Genomic DNA, 27852 nt, shown 5'->3' with positions numbered 1-27852 from the left:
GACGTCAATAGCAGACCGGCCAGTGCCCTGGGAAATAAAACTTATCTTGTGGGTCCTTTTCAGTTACGGTATCCAGGTTGCATTGAGAAAACTGTTCTTCTCTGGACCCCTAGAATCCCCATCCAAAAGGGTTCTCAAAGAACGAATTTTCATAAATCCACTCACTGAATGTCTGCCTTCTTCTCAGCAGCTACATCCTTTGTCCCAAGCAAAAAGCAATCAAGAATATAAAGAAGATACCCATTAGCTTTATGCTGAAAAAGGTTATTTGAATGTGCAGTTTCTCTGGGCAGAATTCTTACCTGTTCGTTTAAAAGTGTCATTCACATTTTCTAACCGAAGTAGATGTTACTTGGAAAAGGTATTTTGAAACATGTCATTTAATTCAGGCATGTTTGATAAGTGGAGAATCTGCTACCAGTAATTACTTGACCTCTAAAGCCCTGATGAATAAAACGTTCATCAAATTTTAACAGTTACTCAAAACATGTTCAAGGCAAGTCAGGGTAGCAGTGGGATCTGCCTTCAGGGAGAGTGGGGTGACACGGCAAGACAGGGTACCAGGATGGGCTCTCCTGGGGGTCATTGGGAAGGGACCTGGGGGCTCAGGGACAGGGCAGCCAGCGGGGGGCAGCTGGCGTGGGGCCAGCTGAGGGACAGGGCAGCCAGCGGTGGGCAGGAGATGAGGCCGGCCGCACAGGATGAGGGGCTGGTCTTGACCTTTCCAGCCTGGCTTGCTGAATCCCAGCCCTTGATTACGAAACATGTTCTGGAAATTATTTCCAGCGGGCACACGTCCCTTTGGTGACAGCTTATTTCTGGATTCCTGGTGCAAATGCCTGGGCTGTGATGACATTCAGGGGTGTGTTTTACGGCCCCTCATCTGATTAGTCACTGAATTGCAAGGACTCTCCCTGCTGGCTTGGGCACAGAGCACGTGAGTCCGCGAACAAAATAACTTGTTTATTTCCTCCAGGCTGCTTCTAACAGACTGTGAAGTCAGGGGCGTCCCCTGCCTCAGTGTCCCCCTTAAGGATGTCCCAGCTGTATGGAAATGAAGTGCTGGGGTCCTTCCCAGGGCAGTGGCCTCTACTGCAGAGGTTTTTGAGGCTCCTTAGAGGGGTATTTCCAGCTTTTTGTCTGAAGAAATTATTTCGGTTATCTCTGAAAATTTTTGGAGTACAGAATGAGTCCGTAACAGATTCTAGCAGACCAACCTCAGTTTTCCTTTGAAAAGGAGTGCTTCCATTCCTTTTCAGTTCTCAGGTGGGGTCAGCCACCGTGAGGGCAGTGTGGAGGGCAGCTCAGGAGGCCAGAGGTTGCCCTGAGAGGCAGGGTCATATGACTTGAGGTCATATCTCCCTCCACCTCACTGTGCTTGTCTTTAAAATGGGTATAATGGAGTTTCCACTGTGGCTCAGCTAGTATCCATGAGGTTGTGGATTTGATCCCTGGCATCAATCAGTGGATTAAGGATCAGTGTGGTATAGGCTGAAGAGGTGGCTCAGATCCCAAGTTGCTGTGGCTGTGGCTGTGGCTTAGCCTGGGAACTTCCATAAGCCACAGATATACCCCTAAAAAGATAAAATAATAAAATAAAATAAAACAAAATAAAATAAAATAAAATAAAATAAAATAAAATACAATGAGTATGATACTGGAACCCCCTGCCTGAGCATCTGTGTGCAGATTTTTTGGCGTCGACCACAGAATGGTGTGCTTTCAGGTCATCGGCGCTACCACGGCTCTTGTTATTTGTGATCATTTTCTGCAAGGAGTGGAGGATTCCCTACTCTGAACAAGCCTCCTGGAGCTCCCGTCATAGCTCAGTGGAAATGAATCTGACTAGGATCCATGAGGACCCAGGTTTGATCCCTGGCCTTGCTCAGTGGGTTAAGGATCTGGTGGTATTGCTGTGAGCTGTGGTGTAGGTCACAGACGTGGCTCAGATCTCATGTTGCTGAGGCTGTGACGTAGGCTGGCAGCTGTAGCTCCAATTCGACCCCTAGCCGGGGAACCTCCATATGCCTTGGGTATGGCTCTAAAAAGACAAAAAAGAAAAATAAAATGCACAAGCCTCTCCAGGGAGTTAGGAGGTGCGCTAATCCTCCCGCAGCCCAGAGCGGTCACCTCATGGGCCCCCCTGTCCAAAGCACTTTCTTCTTTTTCCCCTGAGGTTTGTGGTCTTCAGCCTGGAGCCAGAGTCACCTGCTCCCTGATGCAGCTGAGGACGGCTGAGGTGGGGGTTAAGTTTCCGAATCCTCTCCAAGGCTATGGCACAGCTCTGGGTGTCTTTTTTTTTTTTTTTTTTTCTTTTTAGGGCTGAATCTGCAGCATATGGAAGTTCCCAGGCGATGGGTCGAATCAGAGCTGCAGCTGAGGTCTACGCCACAGTCACAGCAGCACTGGACCAAGCCACATCTTTGAACTACACTGTAGCTTGTGGCAGTGCTGGATCCTTAACTCACTGAGCCAGGCCAGGGATCAAACCCACATCCTCATGGATACTAGTCAGGTTCTTAAACTGCTGAGCCACAGCAGGAATTCCAGTCTTGTTCTGATTTGATCCTGCAAGAATTCAGTGTTTGTCCCAGAAGACGGCAGTGAAAGGGGCTGATCCCGTGACGATTCCAGAACGTGCTTGGGTGCTGAATTCCTCTGTGTTCTGTGAATGTACTTGAGGACCGAGAATTCCTGTGCTTGGTTTGTCCCCCATTTGCTCCCAAAGCAGCGGCCCTGCCTGTAGCCCCAGGCAGGGGGACATCTCTGTCTCCTTATCAGACAAAGTCACCAACCCATATCCACGCCTTACACCGTCCTTTTCCTTTTAAAGAACTAAAGCATTTTGTTTGATCCATGGTCATAGCCACACGCCACGTGAGACCCCCTCCCATGTCCCATGGTTTAGCCACTGCAGATGTTGTCAGCTGGCAGCCTCGCTGAGGCCTGGATGTCCAGGCAAGAACTGGGGAGGCCTTTACAGAACAGGCCCCTTGACTCAATGCCTGGGGTTTCAACCCAGCTCTCTTCACAGGCACCTGACCCTGGGCAAGTTCCCAAACCTCAGAGCTCATTTCTTTGCCTTTGATTCGTGGGAGATGCTATTTCATTCAGGGGTCAAGGTGAGAATTAGCACACAGGAAGCCCGCCAAGTGCCCGGCCCCTGGCTGAGGGCTCCGGGGACAAGAGTTCCCTGTATAGCTGTCCAGGGCTGGGGGTCAGGCTCCTCAAGGGGACATGCTCTGGACCTAAGGGACGAGACAGGCAGAGTGGGATGGGCAGGGGCTGGTCTGAGGAACAGCCGGCCAGAGTCCAGAAGAGCAGTCGGCTGAGATTTTCTATCTTGGGGCTCTTTTCTAAAAAAAAAAAAAAATTGTTTTTTCTTTTTAAGGCCACACCTGCAGCATATGGAAGTTCCCAGGCTAAGGGTTCAGTTGGAGCTGCAGCCGTCGGCCTAGACCACAGCCACAGCCACACAGGATCCTAAACCCACTGAGCGAGGCCAGGGATCGAACCTGCATCCTCATGGATACTAGTCAGGTTCTTAACCCACTAAGCCACAATGGGAACTCCTTAATTTTTAAGGAATTAAAGTATATTTGATTTACAATGTTGTGCCAATTTCTGCTGTCCAGCAAAGTGACCCAGCCATACGTATACAAACATTCTTTTGCTCATGCTATCTTCCATCATGTTCTATCCCAAGAGATTGGATATAGTTCCCTGTTCTGTACAGTAGGGAGTTTGGGGTTAGTAGATGCATCTTGGGATTCTTGTGGCTTGAAGCCCTTTCTTATTTTCTGTAGATACATTCTCCTCTAAGGGGGCGGGGGACCCTCAAGCAAATCCGTATTTGCAAAACTTTCTTCTCTCTGCCAAAATGCTCACCCCAAACAGGAGTCTGAGATGGGCTTGGAAGTCCATTCGTGATGAAACCTTCCAGCTCTAATTTTAATTTGTCAACCTCCTGGAGCTCAGGCCTGGCTGTGGTGCCATCGGCACCACACAGATCTGGTCCAGCCTGTTCTGACACATCTGTGCTGTGAGTATTTCCTGCTGGTGGGCTGAGAGAATAAATGTCCAAGGAAATGACACGGGCGGCGTGTTTGTCCTGAGACCTATGTCTTGGTGGCACCATGGGGGAGGAGTGAAAATGCCTCCAAGTGCTGACGTGGCCTTGGGCCCCTGGGGGTGAAGCAGGTTGGTGATGATTTCACATTTTGTGAGGAGATTCTCATATATGGATTTATAAACCTTGCCACTCTTGTTGCCCCGTGAGTAATCGGATTCTTCCTGTGTGCAGACATAAAGGAGTGAGTTTGGGTCTTATCAGCACCATCCAGCTTCAAAGCATTTTGTGAGAGCTTCTCTGGGAACCAAACAGAGAGCTCACAGATGGCAAGGCCACCTCTGGGAAGGCACAGACTGCTTTGTTGGTGAAAGCTGCTCAGAAACTTGTGATAGATCCTGGCATTTGGATGGTCCATTTCGACCAAGAGACGTGAAATGGGTGGGTGTGGGAGGTGGGCTGCAATGGAGTTAAAAGAACTCAAAGCTCTCCTTGCTCTTGTGCAAATTTTTCTTCTCTTTTCTCTCCTCTTCTCTTTTTTTGGTCTTTTCGGGCCACACCTGTGGCATATGGAAGTTCACAGGCTAGGGTCAAATTGGAGCTACACCTGCTGACCCACCCGCAGCCACAGCAATGTGGGATCCAAACTACGTCTGCAACTTACACCACAGCTCACGGCAATGCTGGATCCAAAATCCACTGAGTAGGGCCAGGGATCAATCCTGCATCCTCATGGATACCAGTCAGGTTCCTCACCACTGAGCCACAGCGGGAACTCCACTCCTGTGTGGATCTTCAGTTGGGTGCTGACGTGTGGCAGACAGATCTTCTGATAACCTCAGTGCAGGGACACCCAAACCTGCAGCTGCTGCCCTCGGGAGGGCGCTCCCTGCACTTGGCACCCTTGATAGCAGATCTCCTATGGAAGGATGCTGACTGAAACCTTCCTTGTGCACATTTGAGGGGAGGAGGGGGAGGAAAGGAAAAATGATGTTGGCGGTTTAGTTTAGGTCCTCGCTTTGTTAGGACCCAGTTTATCTTGGTTCTCAACCAAATGGTCGTCCCTTGTTTCACAGTCAGCTTCTCAACCACCCCGGGAACTCCGTGAAGCAGAGACCATGCCTCCCATATCCACCCTGTGTCCCCGGGGCCTAGTACAGTGCCCGGCACTTAATAAGTGCACAATAAAAATGCGTGATGAGTGAATGAGTGACCTGAGGCCACCATTTCCAGAAGAGGAAAAATGGCAGCCGAAGACCTTGCCTTCTGGGAGTTTGGCAGGGATGTTTCAGCAATGCAGGCATCCTTGGGACAGGGTATGGTTCTGATGGAGCTTCTGCTCTGAGCAAATTAGTCAGATGGGGGTTCAGAGTCTCATGTGAAAAGCGGCTAGTAAACACTCAGCAGAGGAAAATGAGAGCTGGCTGGACGTGAAGTGTGAATGTCGCTGTGAGGGCAGAAATACCCGGGCCACCCCCCTTCTGATTCATTCACACATTATCACATGATGGCCTTGGCCTTGATAAGGTTGGCTGAAACACGCAGCCTCTCCTCTCCGCTCGCTGTATACGTCCGCGCTCCTCAGGGGGCTGGGCAGGTGCGGGGCGCTCTGCACCTGACGCTGTGGTCTCTTCACACGGAGTCGGAGCAGTGAAGACCTCCTGTCTCGCGTCTTAGGGTATGTGTAGGCAGTCTTGTTCTTACACATAATCAAATACTCAGTTACTCAGAACATACTCTGACGCTTGGAATTTTTGTTGTCAATAAAATATTCATTAGTATAAATCAGTGGATATAGAGAAGCTGTGTCATTCTTTTTGGCTGCCCAGACCCTTTGACAGACCTTTCCCTGAAGGAGGAGTTTCTGCCTTATAACTTCAGGCAGAGAATTCATGCCATTATCTTCTTGTTCCGGGAATTTGTAAAAGTTTCTTCAGAAATATGCAGGTAGTATGGGGTACTTTTTGTAAAAGTGTTAAAATATGGCATCCAGGCCATTGTTTTAAGCTGTTGCTGTACTGTCTGCATGGAGACCCAGCATGAAGAAACAAAAAGGAATAAACAAAAAAGAAAAACCTTTTGAACACTAATGAGTTAATTGGGATGAAACCTCTGATGTCCTAGAAAATTTCATCACTACCCTGATACCCATAGACTTGAGTGACAGACAAGCTACTGACATTCAGTGTCACCGGGTCCCATTGGCTGTCAGGACGCATTGTTTGATCTCTGTGTCTGCCCTCCTGTGTCTGGGTTTTTTTTTTTTTTTAGGGCAATGGGGGCTGAGCCTTTGGCATATGGAAATTCCCGGGCCAGGGATCAAACCTGTGCCACAGCAGTGACCTGAGCCGCTGCAGGGACAGCGCTGGATCCTTAACCCACTGTGCCACAAGAGAACTCCCCTAATAAAGTCTCGATGTTCTAAAATAGCATATGTTAAAGACACAGATGATACTTCTGGACCACCGTTGTGGGAGAACAAGCCTGTATTTGTGGTTCAAAAGAATGAGTTTGTCACAATCTTTTACAGTCTTCTGTCCATTAGTTCAAGTGACCTGGAGAATTGGAGGACAATTAGTTAAGGAAGTTAAGGAAGTGGACATACTTTACCTAATTAGAGTTGCATGAGGTCACCAGGAAGTGTATGTTAGTTTTGTGGCGGTGAGTGCGTTTGGGTGTCTATAACTGTCTATTAAATTGCTATACCCCCCAACTTTGGTTTCATGCCTTGTGCAAAGTGGATGCTCAAAAACTGGGTCCATAAAGGAATGGAAAAAGGTGTCTATGAATATAATGAGGGCCTGCCCTCCTTGCCAATGCATATGGAACCCAAGGAAGTTATTGAACAATAACAAATAAATTATTGATGTAGGCCGCCCTTCCCTCCAGCCCAGCAGTCAAGTACCTTAACAGGGCGGCAGGGCCCTGAAAGGGCCAATGGCTCCCTGATTCTGTCATAAGGATGCAACTTCCTCTGGTGTAAAGGAGCCTGACTAGTCCGTTTGCTGGCTGTAAAGAGAAGCCTGGCTCAAGCTGTCCACCACCCACTTTGTTGAAAGAAATCCTGTTTGATGCCTGGAGGAACTCCCCTTCCCCCTGCAGTCCTCTCTAGCCACGCCCCCCTTGGTCCCCAGCTGTACCGTGAGTTGTCCTGCTTCCCCTTGGAATTCATCCCCCTTTCAACCCCAGCCCCTCCTTTGGGATCACTAAAACTTCACATCCGGTGGAGGGGGGGAATCTTTTCTGTTCTCTGCTGACCCCCATGCCTGTCTCCTGTGCTCATCCTGTGCCTCCCTGGGTCACTCTGTACTTTCTCTGTCATAATAGCACCCATCACATCGCCTCGTAATTGCTCCTTGATTTGTCCGTGTTCCCCATCAGACTTCAACTTGGTGATAACAGGGAGCATTTCTAATCTGTGCCCTCCTGATGTCTGGCCTCCGGTTGCCGTCAATAAACAGTGATTAAATGAATCAGTCACTTAGCCAAACTATGTAATTAATAAGCACCTATGATGAGTCTAGAACTGTGCTGTGAGCAATGGGTGATTCACCAGGAAGAAAACAGGCCTGGCTCAGCCATTTCCAAGCCCTGTGACCTTGGGCAAAATACTTAGCCTCTCAATCTCAGACTCTTCACCTATGGAAGGGAATTAGAGCAACACCTTCCCCAAGATGTTTCAAGGCTTATATTGAATAGTTAACATACAGCACTTGACGCATAGTGAGCACTCCTCGGTGCAGATGTTATTATCTTTCATCAGGAAGTGAATTGGCCAGCAATAATGGAGGATCAAAAATGCAAAACTGGGACATCTAAAACATAGTTTCATTCATTCGTTACACTGATAGTCTGCTAAAAGTTAGAGAAAGATCGTTGCTGCCATTGGAGAGAGCGATGTGGAAGATGTGAGACTGCATCCCTGTCTCCTGTATTTTTTTTTTAAGCAAACATATAAGTAGGACAATCAAAATGCCAGCCCTGTTCTCACTGTTTTGCATATGACAACATTCTCATTAAAGACAACATCTCTTTAATCTGATATACTTCATCTAATCCACTTTACAACGTTTGCATAGGCCTTACGTCTTCACAGCAACTGTTACGAAGTATTGTCATCGCCTGTCATGAAACCCCATTCCACAGATGAGGAAACAGGCAGAGAGGTTAAGTAACTTGCCAGACCTCACACAGCTGGTGGGTGGAAGAGCAGTATCAGAAGGCAAGCAGGCTGCCTGCAGGGGTCACTCAGCAGCTCTGCCCCTTGGAGCCCATGTAGTGTGTGCCCAGTGCAGTGAGAGGAGAGGAACCAGAGAGTGGTTTACTGCTTATTAGGTGAGGGCTTCCAGCCACACTGAGGACTAGATAACATTTGGCAACAGAGGAGAGGACGGTGGCCAGGGTGGGTTTTCTGGAAGGGGACTGAAATGGGGGAGGAGCTGCAGTACGTTCATTTTGATCAACACCTGAGGAAAGAGGGAAGGGAGGAGTGGGCAGAGGGGCAGCAGAAGTGCAGTGCCGCCCAGCCTTCTGGGCCGGGAGGATGGTGTGAGGTGATTGGAGTCAGTGAGCCTGGTGCAGAATAAGGTGAATGGGGGAGCCTGAGGACTTTAGCCCTGAACCATAGGACACTTATGGTTAAATTTCACCCTCTGCCCAGTTCCTCGGCCAGGGCACTGACAAGATGCACAGAGATGTAACTAAGGACAAATAAAGGATCAAGGTGGCTCAGATAGCTGAGGACTCCTTAAGGTGTTCTGTGCACCCTAAGGTTCCACTTGCTGTTGACTCTGCTGCCAAACAGCCCCCCCAGTGTCTGCAGTGGGATGGTGGTCCTGTCAAATCAGATGTCAGATGTGCATCCATGAAAAGAGGGTTTCTGGTTTGTTCAATTACCACATTATCAGGGACTGCTGCCGGTTTGATTTGCACCTGATATGATAAGAGGCTAATTATATGACAGGGTGACCCACATGGCAGGACGATTTTAGTCCTAGCAACACAATATTTACCTGGACAGCAAACAGTCAAGCTGCTAATTCAAGATGCAATCTTTTCCAGAGACTCGGCCAGTGCAGTAAAAAATAAAAAAATAGAAAAAAAACCAGCCTTCCCTGTTCTGCACACAGACTCTCTCCAGTTCTAGAAATAAGGACAGGTTATTTTCTTGACAACTACTAGTTTGTAATTTATTTACTGATGATCTTTTTCATGAGTATTTTTATGTAAAAAAAATCTCCATTTGAAAATATGATCAATGACAGGATATCAAAACATAAAATCCCAACTTTGTTTTCATTGGTAGATCTTTAAAGGTACAATTTCAAACTTTTTTTTTTTTTTGGTAGATGTTATCTCCCTATAAAAGGAATATGTATGTGGGGAAATTTCTTAAAATTCTTAAAACAAGAGTTCCCGTCATGACTCAGCAGGTAAAGAACCCGACTAGAATCCATGAGGATGTGGGTTCGATCCTTGGCCTCGCTCCTTGAGTTAAGGATCCAGCTTTGCTGTGAGCTGTAGTGTAGGTTGCAGACGTGGCTCGGACCTGCGGTTGCTGTGGCTGTGGTGTCTGCCGGCAGCTGCAGCTCTGATTCGACCCCTAGCCTGGGAACTTCCATATGTCATGGGTGCGGCCCCCCAAAAAAAAGAAGATTAAAAAAAATACTTAAATAATACAAAAGAAAATAAGCACCATAGAAATAATCACTATTATTATTGGGATACATAGTCCCTGCCTAATGGTTTCTTTAATCAATTACAAATAACACATATTCTCTTATAATTTGTGTGTGCGTGTGTATGTATAAAACTCAGAGACTGGCCAGCTCTGGCCAGTGTTCATTTCTTTACACACTGTCTCTGCTACAATACTGGAGTCCATTAGCTATGACAGAGGCCCTATGGCTCCCAAAGTTGAAAGTATTTACTGTCTGACTATTGGCAGAAAAGTTCTCCAACCTGGTTTAATATGTAAAGTATCCCAGGTCATTAGATGTTCTTCAGAAATGTGCTTTTAGAAGTTCCCATTGTGGCTCAGTGGAAATGAATCTGACTAGTATCCATGAGGACTCGGGTTCAATCCCTGGTCCCACTCAGTGGATGAAGGATCCGGTGTTACCGTGAGCTTTGGTATAGGTCACAGATGCAGGTGGGATCTGGTGTTGCTGTGGCAATGGCTGGCAGCTGTAGCTTCAATTCGACCCCTAGCCTGGAAACTTCCATATGCCACAGGGAAAACAAAAATGTGCTCTAAATACTTGGTGGTGTGGAGGTGAGAGACTGACATGCAATTTCACTTTGTCCCCATTCCACACATTTAGTCCATCAGTGAACCTGTGAACCTGCTTGGCTTCATCTCCAGAATGTGGCTCCGCCCTTCACCCCCACTCTATCATCCCTTTGGGCCTGGGCCAGATCTTACCCCTGACTGGACCCACACCTTCCCTTGACCTTGAAGAGCTGGCCTCCATGTAGCAGGCAGAGCTAAGTATTTTGATGACTTGCCACTCCACCAGGAATACAATTCATACCTGACATAAGCGGACCTTGGATGTATAGTGATGGCTGTCCTTTCCATCGCCAAGATCCAGGGAAAGCTTTTGGTCATTTTGAATACATAAGCTTCCTGGAATGTAAGTGTAAAGGGTCCAAGTTTCTGCTCTACTAATTGTAAAAAAAAATTTTTATATAAAAAATAAACTATAAAATGACTATTAGCTCACTATGCTGATGTATATAAAATACAACTCATCTTCATAACATAGCAGTTTTACAACGCTGCTTTTCCTATTCTCCCTTCATGTCAGTTTTATGAAAACTAGGGCCACATTTTGAGCCTAACACATTTTCCAGATCAAGTTATATTCATTCCTAAGTTGTGACAGAGGACTTTAAAAGAGTAAAGTCACTGGAAATTGATCCAGCCTGTGAACAGCTATTTCAGTCAATCTTTCTCCCCCACTATCCACCCCCCCCCGGTTTTATTAAGATTTAATTGGCATATAATGTTGTGTAAGTGATAAAACATAATGATCCCATACATGTACGTATCGCAAAATGATCACCGCAATAGTTAACATCCATTACCATACAGAGGTTTTTCTTGTGATGAGAATTTTTTTTTCTTTTTTTTTTGTCTTTTTGCTATTTCTTGGGCCACTCCCGCGGCATATGGAGGTTCCCAGGCTAGGGGTTGAATCGGAGCTGTAGCCACCGGCCTACACCAGAGCCACAGCAACGCGGGATCCCAGCCGCGTCTGCAACCTACACCACAGCTCACGGCAACACCGGATCGTTAACCCACTGAGCAAGGGCAGGGACCGAACCCGCAACCTCATGGTTACTAGTCGGATTCGTTAACCACTGCGCCACAACGGGAACTCCTCGTGATGAGAATTTTTAAGATCCACTCTCTTAGCAACGTTCAGATATACAGTGTAGTGTTATTAACTCTAGTGACGTGCTATACATGACATCCCCAGAACCTGTTGATCTTATGACTGAAAGTTTGTATCTCTTGACCACCTTCACCCAATTTCCACACCCACCACAGTCCCTACCTTTGGAAAACCACATTGCTCCATCTTTGTCACATGACCACTTAGTATATTACTTTTACTGTTTTAGGGCCACACCTGCGGCATATGGAAGTTCTCAGGCTAAGTGTCAAATCGGAGCTACAGCTGCCAGCCTACACCACAGCCATCGTAACACCAGATCTGAGCCGTATCCGTGATCGACACCACAGCTCAAGCAACACCAGATCCTTAACCCACTGAGCAAGGGCAAGGATTGAACCCACATCCTCATGGATACTAGTCAGATTCTTAATCCACTGAGCCACAATGGAAACTCGCCAGTATATTACTTTTTGAAGAAATTTTTGCAAAGCTTATTTTACAACTCCCTCAATTGTAAGGGCTCACACCCACAAATAACTACAAAATCTGTGATTAAACCTGTCTCCTTCATTAGCATTGTTATTCTTTTTTACCCATCCAATCCGGTAACCTCTGTGACATCCAAAAGCTTCCCAGACCAGCCTTGATTGATGTCGTGTCAGCCCTTCTTTCTCTCCTAGTTCCTTTCTATTCAAACTTAAGAAAGTGAATGGACAGCCCTGATATGGGGCAGATTTGGTGGGATCACAAACATGGGGCCACATCCTCTTTGGGGGGATAATGTCAAGCAAAATGAAGCAAAGCAGGTTTTAAAGGAATGTGCCCATTTAGAGGCCTGTGGACATGCATCCACTGAAGCCTGTGTCTCAGGCTGACACCTCCAGGAAGGAGCCTCCGTTTTGCCTTTAGGGTTTGTAGTCTGTGTTATTGGGAACACAGCTGTTTCTCATTGCTGGGGAGACACCCTGTGATCTTCCATGAAAGCAGTTGCACTTTCATGGGAAGAGAAGGGGACCCACTCATCCTGGAAGACACATGTAAGCACGGTGTCCTTTCTTGCACATCCATCTGCTGATGGTGTGGAAACCCGTGTTGTTTCCTGGCGGCTGTTACAGCTCCTGACACAGCCTGGCCCTTGCTCTTCACTAACTCAGGACTTAGGCGATATTTTAAGTTTTTATTGCTGGTAATGGACACACAGACTAGATCAGGAGGCGTCTTCAGCTGTCCTTGCCCTCTCCATTTTCAGTACAACTTATGATTTCACCATCTGTGAAAAAAAACGTAAAGTCAAGTTTGATATACAAATCCACATTGGTCATAAATAAGCAGATTGAAAGCAGCATCTAGCAGCATGCATCGGCTATGAAAACTTATGATGAACTGTGTGTATGATGTTGCCATGGTTTGATGCTAAAAGGAGGTGCAGGTAAAGAAGCCAAGTCTCGTTTCCATTTTTAAACTGTGGACTTCCTCTGTACTCAAAATAGGAAAGAAACATGAAACGTAAGGACGCATGGCACACGTGGAAAGGAGATTTGAACTTGGTTTCAAACTTGGAAATTTTATCAGAGAGAGGAAAAACATGGCAGGTGGTCATGCTTTCCTAATAACATACTGGTGGCAGCTTGTGTGTGCAGACAGCTCACCTCTGAGGGCACGGCTCACGGCCTCTGGCACACACGGTGCCAGTCTTTCCTGTGTCCGTGGAACTGAACGCACCCCCATGGAGCACAGGCCTTTGTGCTCCTGTGTCATCCCATCTCTGGCTTCTGGGTCCAGTCCTGGTGTCGCTCCTTGGATGGTGCCGAGGCTGGGTTGGAGGAAAGTGAGATAATCTCTGGGGGGACGGGGCAACTGCACTGTGGTTAACCCCAGGCTCAGCTGGAGAGTGGGGCCAGGGTTGGGCCGGTCAAGTGAAGCAGTGCCAAGAGGGTAGAGAGGTGGCCTCTTCAGGTCTCTTAAGGGTCTGGAAGGGGAGTTCTTAACAGTTTGAGGAATAAAGTCAATCATATAGCACTGGATTATAACCCAAACTCTTATGTCCTTACAAGTCCACCTGAGCCCTTATTGATATTAAATGATTGAACAAATAAGTCAATGATGGGAGTTCCCATTGTGGCTCAGCGGCAATGAACCCGACTAGTATCCATGAGGATGCAGGTTTGATCCCAGGTCGCTCTCAGTGGGTTAAGAATCCTGTGTAGGTTGCAGATGTGGCTCTGATCCTGCATTGCTGTGGCAATGGCTGGCAGCTGCAGCTCCGATTCAACCCCTAGCCCGGGAACTTCTATATGCCGCAGGTGCAGAACTAAAAAAAGATTTAAAAAGTTACTGAGGGAAAGGGGAGAGACAGATCTTCCTTATAGAAGACTTCTGAGGGATACGTGTTGCTGCTCCCACGTTCAGGAGGGGGAGCTGTGTCCCTCTGCACCACCTCCCCCTCCCCCACCCCTGAAGGGGAGCTGAACTTAGACTTGTTTCAAAGACTAGAGTATGGAAAAGGAAAACAAGAACTTTGCAGGTGGAGAAAGCTGGCAAACACTGTGTTATCCACCTGAGCCAGTGAACACCACCAGGGAGCAGTCAGGTGGATGTCAGGGAATCCCCTTCTGCTAAATCCCTCATGTCTACAAAATACTGATCAAAAGTGTCAAGGGAGGAAACTGAGGGAGGATGGAGCATCTTGCAGACCAGGGAGACTCGGGGCGGGGGGGTCCTAAAGCCTGAAGGCACCATGATGCCCCAGTGGGCTCCTGGAGGAAACTGTCTGACGTTCAGTTCACAATCAGCTACCAATGTAGGGTTTTCCTTTGGACAGATGTGCGTGGTCATGTCAGATGTTAACCCAGAGGAAATGGAGTGAAGTGTATGTAGGAGCTCCGAGATACTATCCTTGAAACTCTTCTGTAATTCTAAGAACATTCCAAAATTAAAAGGTTGTTAAAATAAAACGTTTGTTATGCTTATAGGAGAGAGGCAGTGGGTGCTGGAGGAAGTCCCTGGTGAGGTAGTGAGAGATTATTGTGGAGATTAGAGATTGACCCTATCAGGTTTTTTTGTTTTGTTTTGTTTTTTTTTTTGCTTTTTAGGGACAAACCCATGGCATGTGGAAGTTCCCAGGCTAGGGGTTGAATTAGAGCTGCAGCTGCCAGCCTGCACCACAGCCACAGCGACATGGGATCCTTAACCCACTGAGCAAAGCCAGGGATTGAACCCGAGTCCTCATGGATACTACTCTGGTTTGTTACCGCTGAGCCACTATGGGAACTCCAGACCCTGTCTGTCTTAAATGGGCTCAGTTTCTCAACTCAGGCTCTCTTAAGGGCCACATTTTGGAGTGGTTTCAGTGTTTTTGAAGCTCATTGCTTTTTGCTAGTCATTGAAAGGGTTTTATTCATACCCTGCTAGAAATGACTCACAGATGATTTCAAATTGCTCTTCATGTCTTACTTGGAACCTCGAGCTGGCCTGAAGGAGATAAACCACGTTGCTGGGAGGCCAGGTTTATGATCAGATGGTCAGACAATGGTTGAGTCAATCTGGAGATGCTGGCCCAGTAGTTTCATGGAAGGATCTGACCTTGCAGGAGAAGCAGTTACAGCGTCTCTTAAATGAAGGCGTTCTTCATTCCCACTGATGCAGATCAGCAGATCCTCAGCTTTTCTTGCAGCAAATGCTTTTCAAGGGGCTAGTTCCTCTTCAAAAATAAACTATATGGGAAAAGAATCTGAAAAAGAAATGGATATGTATATACGTATAACTGCCTCACTTTGTTATAACAACAACAGAAACGACCACAATGTTGTGAATCAACTATAATTCAGTAAAACTTTAAAAACAGAAATGCCCAGAGACTGTCAGATATTAGCAATCCCTGAAGTTCCCCGAAATGCCGTCGCCAAGAGGGGAGGGTGTCAGTGTCTGAGATCTCCCATCCTCCACAGGCCAGGTCAGCAGGTGGAACTTACCCAGCCAAGGCCACAAGGCTGTCAGATGACGCACAGTGAAATGGGACCAGAAAGAGGCTCTGGTCACCCAGCCCAGACCCTCAAAATTAATCATGATTAACTATTAGAGGACTTGGGCTGGGAACTCTGCATTTCAGTTTGGCTTCTCCACAAAACACTGAGTAAATGTATAGCCAAGAAGCATCTTATCAGGTGCTATTTAAGGAATGAAAAATAGTTTTTCACACTGACATAAACAGCATGTGATAAGAAAGGCTAACATATAACAAAAGTGTTACGTAATCCATAGTTAAACACAGGTTGTCATTGCCCTGTGTTTTGCACTGTATTTTTAAGTGCGAAAGATAAGGTTTGGTTTGAGCTGCCTGCCACTCTTGTTTGAGTCATTCCCGTTTTTACTGGCTACAGAGACCTCTGTCTCTATGATTTGTGGCCTTAGAAATTTTCCATTTCCTTGTATTTATGAAGAGCAGTGAGATCTGCCAGAGTTCTCTGTTCCTGTGGCTCTTTGTCCTGACTTTCTTAGAACCAAAGATTCTTTGTCAAGGACTTTCACCCCTGAGATACACGTAGAGCCTTAGAGGGGCGCTTTCAGTAAGCAGGCAAGCTGGATTATTCAGACACAGGATTATTATTCAGAATCATTCCGTGGAGGGAAGCTTGAACCAAGAGTGACATTTGGCACCTTGGAGTATTTGATTCCAACCAATGTCATCACTCCTGCTGGATTTTTATAGAAGGGTTTTTTTTGGGGGTGGGATGGGGTGTTGGGAAGGATGGGAGAGAAAAGAGATAAAAAAAAAAAAACAACTCTTGATGCAGGAGCACATCAACAATATTTTAAGAAGAGGAGGCCTTAGGACGTAAGTGGGGAGGAAACCAGTCACCAACAGGCCCTTGGAGAGTTTATAGAGAGCCCGTTGAGTGCAATGAAATAGGTCTCAGTAAATGCAGGACACACACACACACACACACACACACACACACACACACACACACACACCACAAGCCACACACACACACACACACACACACACACACACCACAAGCCAGTAACGTAGGGTGAGATGACCACCTGGCTCGTCTGAGCACCTGGCTCGTTTCCTGGCATCCTTTTCTCCTCACTTCCTTAAGCAGTTGCCAAACAGCCCCTTCTTCCTCTCCATGTTTCCCGAAGCTACTCCTGTGCCCCAAGTTCACCGGCCCTTCCTGCTCTTCATCATCCACCGTTGCCCCACCATGAACCCACTAAATGGGTCGGCCATTGGGTTATCTGTCGTGTTTACCCTTTTATTCATGGACGCAAATGGTCATTAACGCCTAAATATCACAATTTAAAATGTAACAACATGAAATGAACTTTTATTCAGAAATACGTACGAGGAGTTCCTGTTGTCTCAGTGGGTTAAAGACCGGACATTGTCTCTGTGAGATTGTGGGTTTGATCCCTAGCTTCACTCAGTGGATTAAGGATCCAGCATTGCTGCAAGCTGCAGCATAGGTCTAAGATGTGGCTTGGGTGTTGCCCTGGGTGTGGTGTAGGCCGGCAGCTGCTACTCTGATTCGACCCCTGGCCTGGGAACTTCCATATGCCACAGGTGTGGCCCTAAAAGAAAAAAGAAACCTGGCGTTCCTGTTGTGGCTTAGTGGTTAACAAACCTGACTAGCATCCATGAGGACTCAGGTTTGATCCCTGGCTTTGCTCAGTGGGTTAAGGATGCAGCATTACCGTGAGCCGAGGTGTAGGTCGCAGAGGTGGCTCAAATCCCACATTTGCTATGACTGTGGCATAGGCCGGCAGCTGTAGCTCTGATTCAGCCCCTAGCCTGGGAACCTCCATATGCTGCAGCTGCGGCCCTCAAAAGCAAAACAAACAAACAAAAACCCTAAGAAATAAGGGCCTACAGTATATAGCACAGGGAACTATTTTCAATATCTTGTAATAACCACTATTGGAAAAGAATCTAAAAAGATAATAGGTGTGTGTATCTATTTATATGTATAACTGAATCACTTTGCTATACATTTGAAACTAAGACAACATGGTAAATCAACTGTTACTTTGATTAAAAAAATGTGATTAGAAGATTAAGATATCAGATATACCCCCAGAAACCAGCATGACAGAGACAGAGCTGACCCAGAATCCACTATTGTAGGCTGTTGTGTCTTCGATGGTGCTCGCTGCCAGCCCTGCTGCCCTCATCTTCTCCCACTCCTTCACCCCTTTCGCCTCTGCTATTTGCTGACTCTTCTCCCAGGTTTGCATCTTTCCACCCCTGGTGCAGCTTCTCCAGCATTCCTGTGGCAATGGCACCCACAAATCCCGACCACACTTCCCAGTCAGCTTCGCTCCAATATCTTGAGGGTCCCTGCTGAGTCCATAACAAATCAGGTGATAATCAAAAGACCCATCTAGCACAAATTAACAATATGGAAGTTCTGACAAGTAGGGAGAAGAAAATGGTAATACATTGGGGTTATTTTACAATTGATGGCCTAAAGGTACACAGAAAGTGAAAGGGGCCTGCTATTAATTATAATAGACAAGAGATGCAACCAGGGACTGTCCCAGGCTGGGTAGTAGGATGACCACACTGGTACCTCCAGCAAAAGGAGGGAGAAGAAATCTGGTGGCTGGGACATCAGAGGTACCATGTGTTGGTTTTAGAGTGCCAGCTGTGTTTGGATGAAAAGAAATGTAAGGGAAACCCTTCATAACACTAAGCATAAAAGAAATTAAAGGATAAAATGGGTAGCTGGATTGAGTCTGTTCTAACTATAAGAAGAGACTGCAGCTTTTTCTTTCCAGCCACTCAGATGATCCAGGACACAGTTTTCCACCTGTATCTTGTGCAACTCTGGGTTTCCAAGGATGCGATTCAGGGGCTGCCTTTGTGCGGGACTGAGGTCACATTTCAGTTCCCTGCCCCCGATGAGACCTTTTTTGGCTTGTTGTGCTTTTTATATACTAAAGTTTGTCATAACATAGCATTTGGGAAAAATACAATTTTATTGCTTGGAAGGCCATGGATCTAGGACGGATCTTCGTGACTCCACCCACCAGCAAGCAGGAGAGAGCTACCATCTCTCAGTTGTGTAGCATGTGTGGTTTCATCACACAGTCACTACTAATGGCATCACTCACACCATGTTCGTATATAATCATTTGGTCCTTTGATTTTTTTTTTTTTTAATCTAAGGGGAAAAAAAAAGTGTCTTTTTCCACTGCGTTCCAGAAATACATGGCTTCAATACTAGTTTATACTCTTATTCCATTTTTGCAAAGTGCATAATACATACTCAGAATTTTTCTGGGAAACACATTCTGTGTTGGCAACACTGAAAGTCTTTGGTGGGATGTGGAACAGGTGGAGAAGGAGAATTCTTTTTTTTTTTGTCTTTTTAGTACCGCATGGACTGCATATGGAGGTTCCCAGGCTCGGGGTCTACTCAGAGCTACGGCTGCCAGCCTACACCACAGCCATATCAATGCCAGATCTGAGCCACATCTGTGACACCACAGCTCATGGGATCCTTAACCCACTGATCAAGGCCAGGAATTGAACCTGCGTGGTCATGGATACTAGTCAGGTTTGTTTCCGCTGAGCCACGACAGGAACTTGAGAACCTGGAGTCAGTGGGTGGAGGGAGGGTTTGCTTCTGCTTTTTCTCTCATTCTTTTGACCCACACATGTCTTTTTCTAAACGGTCCACTCCTTGAAGGCAGGAATTCTTCCTGGTGTGTCTTGAGGGGAAAAGTCCTGAGGCCCACTGGGGACATCCTCCTGAACGCCTTGCCTCTTCCCAAGTGAAAGAAGAGAGACTTTTTTTCCCTCTTCGGTAGCAGGAAACCACAGACAAATTTTTCCCTTTCCATGTAAAAGTAACCTTTTTTCTTTTTCATATTTTAAGAATATTGTTTTCTTATAAGAACAGTTTTTATTTGTGGCCAAAATAGAAAATATAGACAGGCAAAAAGAATAAGATAGGAAATATTCATCTCTTTTTAAGCCAACAAAGAAAACCACAGTTAATACCTGTGTAGGGAGGTCTCTGGTGGCCTAATGGTTAGGACTTGGTGCTTTCACAGCTGCAGCCCAGGTTCAATCCCTGGTCTAGGAACTGAGATCCCACATCAAGCCACAGCAGCTGTGCCCCTTCCCCCCACAAAATACTCTAGAGTAAGTGTAAGTCCTCTGAAACACCTTTCCTTTCTCTCCCCTCCCCTTTCTTCCCACCTTCCCCTTGTTCTCCTATTTTCCCTTTCTTCATATATATCCTTTCTTCATATAGTTTCATCAATATGTAAATGTATATTTTTACATCAGTGGGCTACTATATATTTTGTTTTCTAATCTCTCTCTTGATTTCTAAAGCTGACCAAATTGTGGAAAGATTTTCATAACAATCCCATCCTTTTTAGCATTATACCATAATTTCATTTATCCCTTATTGATAGGCCTCTAGGTTGTATTGGGTTTTTAGCAATTATCAAGAATGCTGGAGTTCCCTTCGTGGCGCAGTGGTTAACGAATCCGACTAGGAACCATGAGGTTGCGGGTTCGATCCCTGGCCTCGCTCAGTGGGTTAAGGATCCGGCGTTGCCCTGAGCTGTGGTGTAGGTTGCAGACGTGGCTCGGATCCCGCGTTGCTGTGGCTCTGGCGTAGGCCGGTGGCTACAGCTCCGATTGGACCCCTAGCCTGGGAACCTCCATATGCCGCGGGAGCGGCCCAAGAAATAGCAACAACAACAACAACAACAACAACAACAACAACAAAGACAAAAGACAAAAAAAAAAAAAAAAAAAAGAATGCTTATATTCATTTTATCTCTATATGTTTTTATTTTGTGTATGATTTATGAAGTACATAAAGTGTTAACAAGTCATATATGTACATTGAAAATACGTATGCGTATAATTTACAAATGCACACTGTATTTGGAGGGTGTGTCCTGCTAGGGGGTGCTTGATCACAAATATTTCCTGGCCCCTAGCCTAGGCAAGGGAAGATGCTGGACTGAATTAAGACAATTAATCATGTTAGGCACAGTCTCAGGGGTGGTTCCAAGTGCAGCTTGATGTGTTAGCATTGATGGCACTTGGTGAGGGTCTCTCTGGCTGATTAGGAGAGGGGAGAATGGATGTGAGTCTCATGCTTTTGCCTTGGTTGACCATTTGGAACATTTCTTCACTTACTGATGTAACTAATATTGACTAATAATATCACCCTAAAATAATATGGTACGTGTGTTCAGGGAGCTCGCTTTTGTACTCTTGCTGGGAAACAATAAGGAACAAGAAGATAAGGTCCCTGTGTAGGTGCTAGTGGGAGGGAGGGCTTCAGATAGCTGTCGTGTCAACAGGTAGTGGAGATAACTTGAGATGTTGCTAAATTCACTGAAGGAAATGCATCAGAAAAATAATTGAGGAATAATTACTGAGAAATTATTCTTCTAAAGAAAGAAAAAGAAGGGAAAAATAGGAAAGGATAAAGGAAAGCAGGTTACTGAGAGATCGTGCATGCTCTTTGGACTCATTTCTGGAGATTCTTGTGTCAGACCTTAAAAGATATTAGAAGATAAACTGAGGCATATTCAGCATTTTAAGAAGTGATTTGAGCAAAAGTCAATTTGAACCTGGCAGCTGCAAAGCAGAAGTGGTTAGGACATTCCACTGACAGGAGCTGGGGGTAGAACTTTTATAGAAAAGATGCAGAAGCAAAGCAAGGAAATCATCTGATTGGCTATAGCCTAAGTGGTTGCCTTTATCTGGAAAACCCAGGTGGATGTTTGTGATTGATTACTCTTATGTTTCAGTTTCTTCACCTTGCAGCATTTATAGGCTCAGGTTTCGGTTTGCTTATGTAGGCTTCTAAGAAATTAGAACCACGGAAATCTAATGGCCTCCTTGCTTAATTAATTTAACACAGGTTAGGAGATCCCATCATGGTGTAGCAGAAGCAAATCCGACTAGTATCTATGAGGATGCAGGTTCCATCCCTGGCCTCGCTCAGTGGGTTGGGGATCCGGTGTGGCATGAGCTGTGGTGTAGGTCACAGACACGGCTTGGATCTCGAGTTGCTATGGCTGTGGTATAGGCTGGCAGCTGTAGCTCCAATTAGACCCCTAGCCTGGGAACTTCCATATGTCATGGGTGTGGCCCTAAAAATCAAAAGAAAAAAGAAAAGGAAAAAGAAAAAAAATTTAACACAGGTTAAGATGTCTACAAGTCACTGCTGTGTGGGTACATTTTCAACAACCAGCTAGGGTGACTAGGGGATGGGCAGCTGACTTGTAGTGTTTGCCAATTTCCATGCCATGGCTGATCACAAACTACCTCCCACATAGCACTGAATGGAAAAGTGGAAAGAGATGTTAAGTTTTCACGAGCGAGTCAGAGGCAGCTTGGTACATCACGGCTAGTGGGTGACAGGAGTCACAGAGCTTCCTCAGCTTACAATGGGGTTCCATCCCAATAAACCCACCGTTAAGTTGAAAATATCGTGAGTCAAAAATGTATTTAATCACCCTAGCCTACCCAACATTACAGCTGAACTGAGCCAACCTTAATTGTGCTCAGAAGCACTTACCTGAGCCTACAGTTGGGTAGCATCATCTAACACGAAGCCTATTATATAATAAGGTGTTGACTATCTCATGTAGTGTATTAAACACTGTGCTGAAAGTAAAGACAGAATGGTCGTCTGGGTTAGAGTGGTCAGAAGTATATTGGCTACTGCCCATGGTGACCCCAGGGCAGACCGGAGCTGAGGCTCGATGCCACTGTGGAGCATCACACGTGTTGGACCGTTATCTTGCCCACCCAGGTAAAGGTCAAAATTCAGAATGCCAAGTGTGGTTTCCATTGCATGGGTACCACCTTCACACCATCAGAATGGTGAAAAATTGTAAGTCGGGGACCATCAGTATAGGTTTGGAATTCTGGACAGTGTGTGACTAGGAATCTAGATTAGGGCGTTGAGGTGAGGGTGAAAATTCTGGAAAGAGAGAGATTTCCTGGAGAGATTGCATAGCATGAAACAGAAGGTGGGGGCAGTGTTGGAATGCCAGGACGGTGCTCTCGGAGTGGTTCCCCCACCGGCAGCATCTAAAAGCAAATTCACATCCATTCCAGACTGATAGAGGTAGAGAGTGGCTGAGGGCGGGACCCGTTACTCCATATTGTTTATGGTTTGGGAGGCCCCGCCCTAGACATCCCCAGCTTTTAAGAGCCAGTTGGAAGAGGGACAGCTAGAGAGACCAAGCAGGAATGTTGAGAGAAGTGGACCGAGCATAGAAAGTGGAGTCTTCCAGCCAAGGGTGGAGAGGTCAAGACAGAGGGAGGGGGGCAGCAGCACCGTGCCCAGGAGTCAGGTCAAGTTCGATGCATGGTGAGTATCAGCTTTGTCTAAGGAGCAGTGTCAGGGCCCTGGTGGGGGCAGAGGGTAGACTGTCACTGGTGAGGAGTGAGTTGGCTACAGACCACTGGTTGGGACCTTGGGCTGTAAAGGGCAGAAGACAGAGGTTAGGGACTGGAAGGAGTAGAATTTGGAAGGGTCAGGAACTGGCAAGAGGCTGGGATATCCAGTGGTACAAATTGGAGAGGACAGGAGAGGAAGGACTCAAGACCTGGGGTGCAGCCTAAGGGGTCTTGTCCTTGGAGGCCGAAGGGAAGCAGGGATGGGAGGTTTTAGGTGAAGAAAAGCAGAGGCTAAGATATGGAGGGAAAAAAAATGCTCCATGGACTCTTCTTAGTTCTTTCTTATCATTGCCTCTTGTAATATGCACCCTTTCCTTCTGATTAAAGGTGAGTCCAGAAATGTTTTTGAAAACAATTGGTAAGATTGTGTTAGCCAGTTAGCTCTCAAAGGAACTTTTGTTTTATGTCTCATTTAGACCAATTTGGGCAGAAAAGTGGAGTGTTCAAGCTCTAGAGCTATACAGGCCAGCAGAAGCAGAATGCAAGCTGCATAGATAATTGTATATTTCTAGCATCCAGGTTTAGAAAAGCTAAACAGAAACAAGGGAAGTTAATTTTAATAATATATTTTATTTAACCAGAAATTCCAAAATTATTTAATCATGTAATCAATATAAAAATTGATAAGGAGATATTTTACATTCTTCTTTTCCTATTCCATCCTAAAATTCCAATCTAGCCACATGTTAAGTGCTCAGTTGCCATGGGCTGCCATATTGGACAGCGCAGTTCTGAGGGACCATACAGTTTGTAGCACTGAGTGCTAATAAAAAAAATTAAAATGTGCCTTATTCTTAGGAGGTGACAAAAAATCTCTCCTTACTCAATTCTCATCAGGCTTTGCTGAGCTCTTTTCCAACTAGGCCCTGTTCTTAGGTTTGTCCTCCAGAACCCAATTTTAGCAAGAAACTTGTCAAGTCAAATCAGTTTATCAAGAATAATCCTCCCTCTTTGATATTTGATCACCTTTTTTTTTTTTTTTGTCTTTTTAGTCTTTTTAGGGCTGTGCCCTGGCATATGGAGTTTCCCAGGCTAAGGGGTCCAGTTGGAGCTGTTGCTGCCAGCCTACGCCAGGACCACATCAACGCCAGACCCAAGCCATGTCTTCAACCTGCACCACAGCTCACGGCAATGCCAGATCCTTAACCCACTGAGCAGGGCCAGGGATTGAACCTGCAACCTCATGGTTCCTTGTCAGATGCCTTTCTGCTGTGCCACAATAGGAACTCCAATACTTGATCACCCTTAATATCTAGCCAAACCCCTCATGTCTCACCACCTCCCAGATAATATCTGGTCACCCTGGCCTGCCTTCAGCAAGAATTCTGTTGGGTCAATTTAACAAAGAATTAACCTACTCCTCTTAATAATTTTTTCTCCACCAACGACCACCCCTATTTCTTAGCCATTCATGCTCATATGGCCAGTAACCTCCATGAGAGAGAGGGTCCCTCCTCTGGTTTCTGAGCCTTAGTCAGTGCTGCTGTGGGAGAGATGGGAAAAAACAAAGCTCTTAGGATGATGATTGTGTGAAGAACAAAAAGGGCATTAAGAAAAGTGGATATTTAGCTTTGAAACGGCAAATGGTTTCTTAGGGCATACTGTATGATTAAACTGCAAACAAAAATAAAAATATTCATTTAAAGTGTATTACAAAAATTCAGTGCATACAGATCTTGAAAGCATATGGATATAAGAAAACAAAATCATGTACGTGTCTGGCCGTATGTATGCACTTTTGCCAGAGTGCGCGGGCTCTCTCTCCAGCTGGAGGCATGAAAAGTGCCCTCAGCACTAGAGGCTCTTCCTGGCTTTGCCACCAGCAGTTCGCCTAACTTTGCTAGGCCCCTTTGTCGGAGTCTTGGATGGCTTTCATGGCCCTCAGAGTCTTTCCCATGTCTGTATTCTGGGAGTCCTTAATTCAGGATGCTGCAGGTTCCCATCATGGTGCAGTGGAAACGAGTCCGACTAGTATCAGTGAGGATGCAGGTTTGATCACTGATTTCCCTCAGTGGGTTGGGGGTCCGGCATTACCGTGATCTGTGGTGTATGTCACAGATTCAGCTCAGATCCTGAGTTGTTGTGGCTGTGGTGTAGGCTGGCAGCTGTACCTCCGATTCGACCCCTAGCCTGGGAATTTCCACATGCCTCAGGTGCAGCCCTAAAAAGCAGGGAAAAAAAAAAAAATTCAGGATGCCCAGGGGCTTTTGGATCCACAATAACGAGGGAACCCTTGGCACCTAATCCCCATAGGACCGTAGATGCCACTGGGATGAGGAAGCCCCCATGTCCTTTTTCTGGTTATCTGTTCCATCCTGTTTTCCCTCCTCGTGCTTAGGAATTTCAGAAATTAACACGAATATACCCAGAGGCGAATTTATGGTTGGAGCAGATAATTTAAAATGCATGAAGAAGTGCTTAAAGGAAGTACTAGTAAAGGAAATTAAAGGAAATATTTCATGGTAGTAATGGATAATTCATCTCTCACTGCACAGCACTGATCAGTTAATTGTTCTTTAAAATTGAGAGGGTGGTTTCAGGCATATAAGCAGTCAGTTTGGTAGTCATCAGCAGCCAAGTTCAACAACAGTTCTACCCAGATATTCAAGAAATAGTACAAGAGGAGCTTAAAAGAACAGCAGACAAAAAGGTAGAATTAATGGGATAGAATTGCTAGAACTGAGAATTAGATCGTAAAATTAGCACTGTTATTGAGCAGGTGAAGTAGAAGTGCTGAAACATTCTCATGGGTAATATTTTCAGCGTCTCAACTTTTCACTTCTTTAGACCTGGAATTTCTAACAACAAAGCACATTGCTCCAATTCTGAGAGGCCTGGGCACACCGTAATTCTCGGAGCTCTGCTTAGGACTGTTTTTTTCAAGGTCAACAGTATTTGAGTTATGTGTTTGAGTGTCTGTGGTAACTTAACCTCAGACTTTGAAGTCTCAAACTTCAGATCTTGTGTGGAATATTAAAGAATTGTCTCGAATTGCACCATGCATGTGTCACAGAATAACTAACACTGCCTCAAAGAAAGATAAAAGTCAACCGTTTTGACTTTTCAATTTCTTTTTTTTTTTTTGGCTGCACCTGCTGCATGTGGAAGTTCCCAGGCCAGGGATCAAACTCATGCCACAGCAGTGACCGGCATTGCTGCAGTGACAACACCAGATTCTGAACCTGCTGTGCCACAAGGGAACTCCTCAACTTTTCAATTTTTTAATACTCTAGCAATCACCTTAATGTCTATAAATATAAAGTATACATTAAATATATATATTTTGCTAGGATTAGCTGTGACTGAGCCTGTGACAGTGAAATACATATGTTGAAAAGTAGACTATTTCTTAATAATTAGATCTTGTTTACTGCCTTACTTGACATTCCCAATCAGGAAAAAAAAAAAAGAGGTTTCAAGTTTTATGCAGAGCTTCCAGGCTGTATTCCTAAAGGGATCTCAGTAATGTCTCCTGTAGCCTTTCTGAAAGCAAGAATTGATTTTTCTGTGTGCCGCTCTAGAAGCTGCAGCAGATGAAGGTGTCTGGTGATTGATGACTGGTATGCAGGGATGGGCCAAGCCATCAAAACATCTCAGGCCCACAGCTTGGCCGTGGTCCAAGATCAGGCTGCTCCCTGATGACAGAGGGAAGTCCCTCGGAAGAAACTGTGTGGCCCAAAGGAACACCCGGACTCCTATTTGTGTGCTCACTTGTGAGTTGAGAAATCTCGATGACCCAAGGAAGGATTTTCTTGCAAAACAGTGTCCTCAAAACACAATTGTTTATTGGCACGTCTCCCTCTCTGTGTGAGTAAGGGATCTTTTCGCGGAGTGGCTGAGCGGTGTCAGAACAAACAATCCTCCGGCCCCGAAGCTACTCGCCAGCACTGTTTTGCCCTCCGCCCCCCGCGCCCCCCGCAGCCCCTCCTGAGGGTGGGAGAGCTGGTCGCCCAGGCTGAAGTGTCCAGCACGCCGTGGACACGCCACCCTGCCCCCTGGGGTGCCTCGTCATGCCACGGGCAAAAAAAGGAAAGAGAAAGGGTAGGCTGGCCTGGGTGAAGTCATCCCAGGAAAGGTTAATAGCTGGGTGGTGACAACTCCTCACACGACTGGAGGCAAAATGCTGGGCAGCTGGGCTGTGCCTGCTCCCCGCCGCCTGTCACGGTCCTGGGAGTAAGAGGTGACCTAGTTATTTTTAGAAGGAGACCGTGCTAATAACCCGGCTCCGCGCTTCATTCAAGGCAGGCGGTCGCTTCGGGAATTTGTAAACACCGACTTTCTGAGTGAGGGAGGAGCGCTTTTCTCCAGAGAGGAAAGAAAAACCACTGAGGTTTTCCCCTCCTCATGGTCATCCCTTAGGGTGGAGAAGAAACTCTTGTAGCACGAAAAGTGTTGCAGCCTTTTCCACTTGCTGCGTATTGTTTTTGAAGGGCAGACATGCCTGAAGGCGAGGACTTTGGACCAGGCAAAAGGTAATCGTGATATACATTTACTTTTTCTTGAGTCTCTTTCACTTGCTGGTTATCTTTTTAAAAACATGACGACGAATTTAAAAGGTAGTTTCAATTAAAAATTTAAAAAGAATGCGGTCTCTTACATTCCAGGAAATAGAATCTTCTTGAACGTGAAGAGAAGGGTGTAAAATTAACTGAGTGTATATACCCTTAGAAACATATGCCAATAAGAGTTTTTCTTGAATGAGGAAGTGGTGGCTGATATTATTAAAAAGCGTTTCCTCCTATACCCTGTAAAGTCTACTTGAGTTTTTTTGATGTTCGATTTTTAACTTTAGACGGTAGTTGTTAGAAATCTAAACTGATGTGTATTTCGCAAAACACTTGCATTTGAAGAGTTGTTGGCCATTTCTAAAGGTTAGCTATTAGACCAGCATACCCATTTTGATGTTACAGCACTTTTTTTTAAAA

The 27852-nt window shown here is 45.8% G+C and overlaps 1 protein-coding gene across 3 annotated transcripts in view; it reads left to right on the top strand.

The window, feature by feature from the left end:
* The window catches only part of RETREG1 (reticulophagy regulator 1), a 152969-nt gene that overhangs the window by 76041 nt on the left and 49076 nt on the right, over positions 1-27852 (top strand). The window contains exons 1-2 of one of the 3 annotated variants that reach the window (XM_005672396.3): positions 26775-26968; positions 27287-27399. The exons of 1 other annotated variant lie outside the window; for it this stretch is intronic. In XM_005672396.3, coding sequence (XP_005672453.1) covers positions 27365-27399 — 35 coding nt within the window. In that variant the 5' untranslated portion in view covers positions 26775-26968; positions 27287-27364. Of the gene's footprint in view, positions 1-26545; positions 27400-27852 lie in introns of those variants that run through there. One more of the 3 variants, XM_003359728.5, reaches the window with a different exon arrangement.

Source organism: Sus scrofa, chromosome 16 (genome assembly GCF_000003025.6).
Source record: "Sus scrofa isolate TJ Tabasco breed Duroc chromosome 16, Sscrofa11.1, whole genome shotgun sequence".
NCBI classification, from domain to species: domain Eukaryota; kingdom Metazoa; phylum Chordata; class Mammalia; order Artiodactyla; family Suidae; genus Sus; species Sus scrofa.
Note: the sequence above shows the minus strand (reverse complement) of the source record. Positions and strands in the feature narration are given on the sequence as shown.